At 40.2% G+C, this 8,594-nt stretch overlaps 2 protein-coding genes across 4 annotated transcripts in view; both read left to right on the top strand.

The window, feature by feature from the left end:
- The window catches only part of igsf9a (immunoglobulin superfamily, member 9a), a 46,164-nt gene extending 45,054 nt beyond the window's left edge, over nucleotides 1–1,110 (top strand). For all 3 annotated transcript variants that reach the window (XM_029444011.1, XM_029444010.1, XM_029444012.1), the window contains exon 19: nucleotides 7–1,110. In XM_029444011.1, the coding sequence (XP_029299871.1) occupies nucleotides 7–1,084 (1,078 nt within the window). In that variant the 3' untranslated portion in view covers nucleotides 1,085–1,110. The remainder of the gene's footprint in view (nucleotides 1–6) is intronic.
- Nucleotides 1,067–7,872, top strand: LOC115016344 (uncharacterized). The gene is made up of 3 exons (XM_029444013.1): nucleotides 1,067–2,287; nucleotides 2,880–2,953; nucleotides 4,664–7,872. The coding sequence occupies exons 1-3, from the start codon at nucleotides 1,212–1,214 to the stop codon at nucleotides 4,810–4,812; spliced, it is 1,299 nt and encodes a 432-aa protein (XP_029299873.1). The 5' UTR covers nucleotides 1,067–1,211; the 3' UTR covers nucleotides 4,813–7,872.
- Nucleotides 7,873–8,594: the final 722 nt, after the last annotated feature.

Below are 8,594 nucleotides of genomic sequence, written 5' to 3' on the forward strand. Positions count from 1 at the left end.
CCACAGAAAGACTTCAGGCACTGGCAGTCCAGACAGTGTGTTGAAGAAAAACCTCCTTCCAGCCAGCATCCTCTATCCCACCACTTCCTCTACCACCACCACCTCCTCCTCGCAGACAGACTGTTCTTCCTTTAGCACTGAGAATCATCATCGCGGGAAGCAACTCCTGTCCAATCACAGCAGAGGCCGCCTTACTCAGACGACTTCTTCCCCCATTTCTCCACCAATTGAGTTGATCTCTCGACGCCCAGATGGGCGCTTCGCACTACCGTACGACAGTGACGCGCCAGGCATTCACGCCAAGAAAAGCGGAAGGTATGAGCAAGCTAGAGTCCGAAGGTCTGTGTCGCTGCACTCAGAACGGGAAGACAGGAAGCAGCCAGCGTTTGTGCTTTCTGTTGATCTCCCGCCCTGCACACCAATAGAGGCTAATTCCACAAACCAAATTTGCAGCATTGCCCAACACCTGCCCCATCACCGCCCTTATATCTCAGATCAGAAGGCAAGCTATGAACCTGACTTCAACAGCATGTGCTCCATTAGTAGTTTGCCCACCATTTCTCATCAAGGCCGAGAAATAACTCCCACATTTCCAGTGCTCCCGCATATCCGATCCGGGATAGGTCAGCCATCGATGACCGCCAGCGCTCTGGTTCTCCAAATGGAGCACGAGCGTGAGAGAGGAAACCTGAGTCGCTGCCTGAAGCTGGCTCAGGAGAGGGAGGAGCTGGAGATGGAGCTCCAGAGGTACACACTGGAAAGAGGCTCCATGAGAGAAATGAAGATAGAGCATTCAGAGTTGGAGAGTAGAGAGGCTGCTGGTAATGAGCTTGTGTGGGAATATAAGAGCAGCACCTTGCCACACAAATACCCCCAGGGCGGCAAGGAAAACTTTGCTCTGCCACAGAGCCCTTTTTCTTCATCCTCTGTGCATTGGGATGCCCATCCTCTTCTCTCTCCTTTTACTCTGAACCCGGCCCAGACCCGTTTCAGAATGTCTTCCCCTGTGAGTCCCTCTGTTTTTAACTCCGGGCAACCATCATGCTGCTCCACCCTTCACCAAACAGACCCCACTCCAGTCTGAGGAGACAGGCAGTTTTTCCAAAGGCAGATTAACTCTCCCACATCTCTCCTCAAAGCACCACAGACTTGAAAGGGTAGAGGCAGCACCAGAGGGCTATGATGATTCACCACAATCCACAGTCTTAGAAATGCAAACGAATGATTCATGCTCTGAGGCACAGAGACGGAACAATCTCAGTCATGGCAGCCTTTCAACGTTGTCTTTCCATAGCAACAAATATACAGAAAGATCTAATTTGGCTCTCGACGGGGCGCCAGACTCTCCAAAAGCGGAGGTAGTGTTCCCCGAGCCCACTGATGAAGAAGTGTGTGTAGAGATGAGTGTGGATGAGCCAGAGTTGGAGGTGTGTGTGATGCAGCCTGCAAAGCCTATGCTGCACCACAGAATCGCCTCTCATGTTCAACAAGGGCACTCGCTCACTCGCCGAGGTCAACACAAAGACGCAAGCTTTAACTATCGCAGTCCCGCTTCTGTGGACGATATTATCAGGGCTTCTCCAAGAACCCCAGAACCAGAACTCTGGAGAGCTGCGGCCCAAGGCTCTAAACTCTGGGACTCTAAGCGGCGAAGTCAGAGCCTCGACTCACGGAGACGTAAAGAGAGCAGGTTCCTGACTCCTGATGCGTGGGTAGACTCTCTCAGCCAAGAGAACTGCTCTGTTGCATCTTCCTTACGCCCAGACACTCTGTTCTGGGAACCCCAGAGCTCTCCGACCAGGAATATCTCCAAATCTCCTGCTGCTACCCAAGCTGCCTCCCGGTCACCTCAGGCTGTGGACGCTTTATCTCTAAGGAGCAGAGTAGAGAGGCCCATATCACATGCTGACGTGCCTCGCCACTACGAGCCAAGAAGAGAGGCGTCCATCTTTCCCAATACTGTCAAATGGCCAATTGACTACCGGGAGGCCATGAAAGAGGCAGAAGATTCCTTGGAGGCCATGAAGGAAGCTTCCAGATGCTTACCACATGGTGATAATTACCAAGAGGCACTGGAAGTGGAGGCAGGGGGCTACGAGGGAGTGCCAGAGTCTGGGAGCAGCTACAGCAGTTATGCCAGCAGCGGCCGAGGCAGCATGGAGCCCGCCAACGGACGCCTGTCCCTGTGTCACCTTTCCCCAACCCTCCCCTGCTCACCTGACACTGTAGAGGAGAGCCTGGAGCACACAGGGAACAAGCACAGTCACACAATGGAACAAAGCCAAAGGTATCAAGGACATAACGAATAAGGAGAAATTATGGTTTATAGAAGAATGTGCGGGGGCTAACATTTGTTATGCTAGTGGATCCTTTGTGTTCATTATAAAGCTTTCAAGGTGAGCCTATTATACACTAAATCATATAAAATATTAAAGGAAATAAAGAAAGCACGGTATGTTTTCAGAGTCAGATTAGATTATATTATATATCCATGGTTAATTTCAAAAGATTTCCAAGACAATTTCCAAAAAATTATAAAATGCACTTCATTAAATGGGTGTCAAATTAAGTTCCATATAAAGGTTGAGAAATGTCAAAACAATATAAAAAGCTATTCCTCTGTATGCATTCCTTACCAAGCATTCATGAATTTCATAAAGCATCAAGAGTTTCATAACTCAGAGTTATAGAGATGTCTTTTAAATAACTGTAACATGTAATTAAATAATATCTCTTGGTAGGATGTTAGCAGAAATACTTGCTAACATATGCACTGGATGAATAGTTTATTGAGAGTTGTTTGCCATCACTGTGTCTATGTCTGCATTAAACACCCGAGCTGTGTTCATATACTAAGTGATGCTTTGTGACCTCTTCAGGAGGAAGGCTTCAGTTGATGAGAATTATGAGTGGGATGCTGCTGATTTCTGCTCACAGCCTGGAGACCTTGAGGGTGAGGATTTTTGTTTTCTTGTTGATAATATGAAGTGTATCTCTATTCATCCAAAACGGTGTCTTCTGTTTAGTTGACAAATCCTCACAATTTAACCCGATGGATGCCATGCTCCCAAGTGGATGAGGACATGATTCAAGATTCTGAACTTTAATGTCCCTGAGGGGCAATCTGCTTTACAGATAGTCTAAAGAAATACATCATACACAACATAACACAAGATCCTTATCTCCTTAACCATGAATCATGGGAAAACAAGACGCAATGGCATGAAATAAAGAGTTATAGTAAATGCATGTGTAATGAAAGCATCTGGAACTCAACATGTAAAGGATGTTAAGGTTAAACAATAGTCTGTGCCTTTCACATGGATAAGGATAACATCTTTCTAAAGATGGGGAAATTGTGACTGGACAGGGGCGGGGTATCACCAGAACCTTTTGGGTAAAAGCATAGAGGAGAAATACTTGTTACCTGATTGGTCGGTGACAAGTTTCTCTACTTTTTAGTACACAGCCATGCCTTCCCTCCAAGAGGAAGTTGAGAAATATGAATGTCAGTCAACATCTCTGGTATCAGTGTTTACGCTAAATTAGCTACGTCAATTAGCTAGCGAATAGTCGATCAGCAATGACTTCCATTCTTCAGCCTCATTTAGCTGCAGGATTGTGTGTTAACTCATTTTGTCCTCATATGCCGGGAGGCGTGGCTATATTAGCTCCTTTTCAACCAAATAGTTTCAGGAGCAATGGGGCCACAGCAACAGAACTGGGAACTATGCGTATGTACCTTTTCCGTATTCCACCACATCTGAAGAACACACGTGAAGATTAGGAAAATCAGACCAATAATTTAATGGTATTTTAATAGTTTTGTAATTTTCTAATAAATATAAAAAATGAAGATGGTGTTAGGTTCATGATGAAGCAACAACACATAATCACTGTTTCTCACTTCTTATTTACTGCAGCGTGACACTGATTAATGCTAAAAAGACAAGCAGAGGTGGAAAGGTAGACTGAGAAATCCAGAGCACCTGTCTCCAAATTAGCTATGGCATTTCATTTCAGCATTAGAAGGTGACCTAAATAAAACAATTAGCAAAGTGTTGTTTCTCTTGCTAGCTCTCTAGATATGAGCTCATAACTTGTTTTTAACACCACCAAATATTACAAAAAATGTCTATTCCTTGTTTTTATGATTTTACTGGCACTCAGTGATCACTTATAATATAATTATACATATTATTACATATTATTTGGAATTTAATGTACACTTTTTGATGAATGATTTGTCTCCTGATATATATATATATATTCTGTATTTCAATTTGATATGCCTTATATGTAGTACAGTGTTCCTTACGGGATTTTGTTTAATATTTTATATACAAGACAGTGTAGTATGCGTAGTAGAGAGCAACATTTTACAGGCCATTACTGCAACACTTAGCCATTTTATATGACATTTGTTTCTGTGTTTCAAGAAGAAATTACCCGGAAGGTTATATTGTCACTCTGTGGCTTCTCTGAATTAACCTCGCAAGCGAGCCGATATTTGCACTCGGCAGCCAGTATTTAATATCCAACCCTCAACCTTTTACATCTGTGAGAGTTCAGGACGAAGGGGCGAAACGAACAGGCTGCGGACATTTATAACATAACATCTGAAGTATCAGGAAACTAAAAGATAATTTCTCTTTATCCACAGACCTGCTTCCTTCATTGAAATTACTGATGCCTGCTCCGTGCTGTAGCCTTCCCAGAATGCAGCACTCCACTAAGGCACAGCTCTCTTTGCTCCTGGGGCATCAAAGCAGCTGCTCTGCTGAACCCGAACCAGACACCGTGCTGTTCTGACAGCGGCAGCCTACGGCTCATCTCACCTGACGTGTCCTTTCACTTATCGACTCGCATCACAAGACGACGAAAAGTGCATGTGGCAGAAACTGAGCTTTTATCTGACCAATCTAATTCCTTTTTTCAAACAAAAAAAAACTTTTGAGTGGGCCATTCTGCTTGGTCTCTTTGTTAAACTTCACTTGGAATATAAGGATTTTCAACAATACATGTCTCAGTAAAAAATATATTGGGAGACACAGAATCACCTTTACCCATCACGCAGCGCTTTAAAAGTGTGTTTTTCTAAGTCTTAAAAGAAAAACACACTTTTAAAGCGCTGCTTTAAAAGCAAATATTTTTTGCTCTTGGCATTTTCTTTTGAGACAGTCTGCCAATCTGCCGATATCAAAGCTTTTCACTGTGCTGATGGATTCACCACATTCTCTGTGTGTGGTTTGATACGCATTCATCATCCAGGCATGACTCAGTGGCCACACAAGGGACAAAACGATCTCAGTCATCATCAAGTGACGGGCTTAGGCTGGGGATGATTACGTTTTTAAATGTCATCAATCACCTTTGAGTTTAACAAGAACTACTTATGAAATGCCAATAAATAAGGAAGATGAATAGAATATGAAATATTATTCTGCGACACTACTGTTTTGCTTCAGTGTAACACCGTTTCTCCCAACAGAGATCATTACTGCTTTTTTTGCTTTTAAAATACTATGAATCTAAAACTCCTCAGTGTGGATGAAAGACTTAGTTTCCTCTCCAGGCTGGCTCCTTGATCAGGGAAGCAGGACGTCTAATTATGTTTGGTAATTGAAGTGGTTTAAGTAAACTTGTAGGGTTTGTCCTTGTTTATTTCTTTATGGACATAAAAGGAAATTCTCTTTTTTTCTTTCTTTGGACTTTAATTTGCCAAGAGTCAATTTAATCACTCAGTGATTCCCAGGAACACCTGCTTTGCACTCACACAGTTGTTAACGTTGACACTTGGGAGCCGACTGTGGTGCGGATAAGTGGCACCAGTTGAGATGCCTTGTCTGAGGGCACGTCAACAGCAGGTAGTGAATGCTTCCCTGTAGGCCTGGGCGACAATTCAACATTATTCTTTATCGACTTCCAATGAAATTGCATAGTAATGCTGTCACATTACAAAATGTTGTTGTCCAAATTAAGAGTTAGAAACAAATTGCTCAGTCACATAAGTATTTATAACTGCAAAGATTCAGACCCTAATTCATTCATTTCAGTGGAAACCATATGTTTAGCAAATATTATGGAAGTGCCCAAAAAAACGTTTTCAATGCAAAGTAGCTAAAGCCTGGTAATTTGCATATTGGTGACTTATTTACATAACTTTTTACATATAAGATTTGTTTTTATTAAAGTAAAAAAATAAAAGTCTAGCTGAAATTAACTGACTAACTAGCTTTATTATTAGTTATTTTTTATTTTCAACTTGCTGTCATCTCATCAAGTTCCCCGGGCAAACAATGGGGATCAGTGATTGGTCGTGATGATTCATGGGGAAATTCCTGTCAAGGATGTATAAAGAGAACTGGATACATGAACAGCGCCGTGCTTTGAAGCCAATTTTCATAGTGGCCAAACCGTGTAATGATGTCATTGGGCCGAAAAATACTTTTTTACCTTATACTTACGTTGTGAAACAAATGTCTGTAAATCAGCGGGTAATCTTTTAAAAATGTTATACCCAGCAATAAAACGTTTTGGCTTCATGCGCCACTGAGCAACTTTCACTTTCAATAAACCGAGCTCCGCCTCCAACACTGTATCCAGTTCTCGGTATACATCCCTGAATCACATTTGATGATTGGTCGACTAAATGTAACAGTGGAACACAGTTCATTGCATCCAACATTAATTTGATAATGTCATATGTTATATATATCATGTGTTGTGATATAATATTAAATTAGAAAATTGGACATATAAAAACCATTGATCTCGCCAAGCCCTACTTCCCAGTGAAGATTCAGATTGTTCCTGTTAGTTCTGGGGATAAATCGAACGACTCTGCTGCCACAAACCTGCAGCCACTGCCCCTAAACCTGCTGAGAGAAACATGCTTATGCCTCATGCTCTCTTTTCTTCACGAACAATGGAAGAAAAAGGAAAACTGGGTTTTGCTTGCTTCTCTAGCTTAAGGCCTTCACATTAGTCAACCAAATAATTAACTCAGAGCTCCACAGTGTTCCAGAGCATTGTGGGGTATCCATCCTATAATTGAAATTCTCTCATAGAGGCTACATTTACTGCAAATCAATGTTTCACTTTTGTAGGACATTTTAATTTTCTGGTGTACACATATTGTACCTCAAGTCTGTAAATGATCAAACCCCTATGTGCTGCTCTGGGGATTTGTAGTCAGCACTACTTTTTTGCCCACGTTTTTGAAATTGAATCTAAATATTGTGCTTCCAATACTTCAAACAAAGAAAAGTATGTGAACTTTTTTTTTTTACCCATTTTCGACTAAAATATGAATAGTTGAATTATATGGGGATCTACTAGATGCTGTGTGTTGAGTGATCTGAAGGATTCAATCATGAGTGTTCCAGAAGAAAATGTACACAACACAGCCCTGGCACATTGCTGTATACTATAATGTGAATAAACCATACTGCACAATACAACAGCACTAAAACATCACGAAAGCAAACGTGTTCACAAAGAGACGTGGACAACAGCGAGGGCTCATGAACCTGATTGTTATACTGCTACTGTTTCAGTTATTATGTGTACTTTAAAGCAAGCATTCTTTTATCATGGATATTAATAAGCAGCAAATAAATGATTTGTAAATGACAGGAAGTGATTCTTGAAGCTAGAAACCATTCAAAAATAAATGTCTTATACAAATTGAAAAGTCAAAATTTATGTTGTTCATGTTACCTTATATACATGTGAGTTACTGTTAAAGTCAACGTGCTGTCAGACTTTCCCAGACTGGATTATATTTGTTGAAATCAACAATGTGATTAAAGCATTATTTGAAATACATTAATATGGCAAATTTTTGCTTTTAGAAAAATAAAATAAATAACATTTATTTTAACTGTGGCAGACCAGTTTAAACTGTGTTTCTTATCAAAAGTGTTCTATTCTTCTGCAAGAAGTGAAATTAAATTGCATTTCTCTTCACTTCGGCTAACACGCAAGCTGCTGATTATGAGCCAGATTCCTTCAAAGTGAAAAAACTGTCAAAGATCGGAAAGTTTGAACTGCAAATGGGATTGTAATAGTGCAAATCTCACCTGCATTTTTGAGTTATTCAAATAAAAAAAATCTGATTTTCACACATATTTGAAGATTTAGAACTGATTGAATATATATGTATATATATATATAGTATATATATATATATACGTATATATATATATATACGTATATATATATATACGTATATATATATATATATATATATATATAATATATATATATATACATATATACGTATATATATATATAGTATATACATAGATATATATATATATCTATATATACAGTATATATATATATCTATATATATATATATATGGTATATGGTCATATCACAGTTAAGGGGCGTGGTTCAACCCCCTTAACTGTGATATAATGAGCATATATCACGGTCTGAAGTGAGCTATTGCTTTTATAAAACGGTTACCAAGTGTGGCAATATGAAAGAAAAATACACACTCTAATTTAAATAGTTTTTATTATTAAATAATGATGTCCAAAATAAAATAGTCCCTCCGTTGCCTTCTGCACAAAACATAGTGCAA

The sequence above is a fragment of the Cottoperca gobio genome, chromosome 12 (assembly GCF_900634415.1).
Source record: "Cottoperca gobio chromosome 12, fCotGob3.1, whole genome shotgun sequence".
In the NCBI taxonomy this organism is placed as follows: Eukaryota; Metazoa; Chordata; class Actinopteri; order Perciformes; family Bovichtidae; genus Cottoperca; species Cottoperca gobio.

Bases quoted from the DNA above. Each gene is read 5' to 3' on its own strand.
- LOC115016344 (XM_029444013.1), top strand. From the start codon at position 1,212: ATGCAAACGAATGATTCATGCTCTGAGGCACAGAGACGGAACAATCTC. The intron at 2,288-2,879 runs GTATCAAGGACA...TGACCTCTTCAG, and splicing joins ACAATGGAACAAAGCCAAAG to GAGGAAGGCTTCAGTTGATG. The intron at 2,954-4,663 runs GTGAGGATTTTT...CTTTATCCACAG, and splicing joins ACAGCCTGGAGACCTTGAGG to ACCTGCTTCCTTCATTGAAA.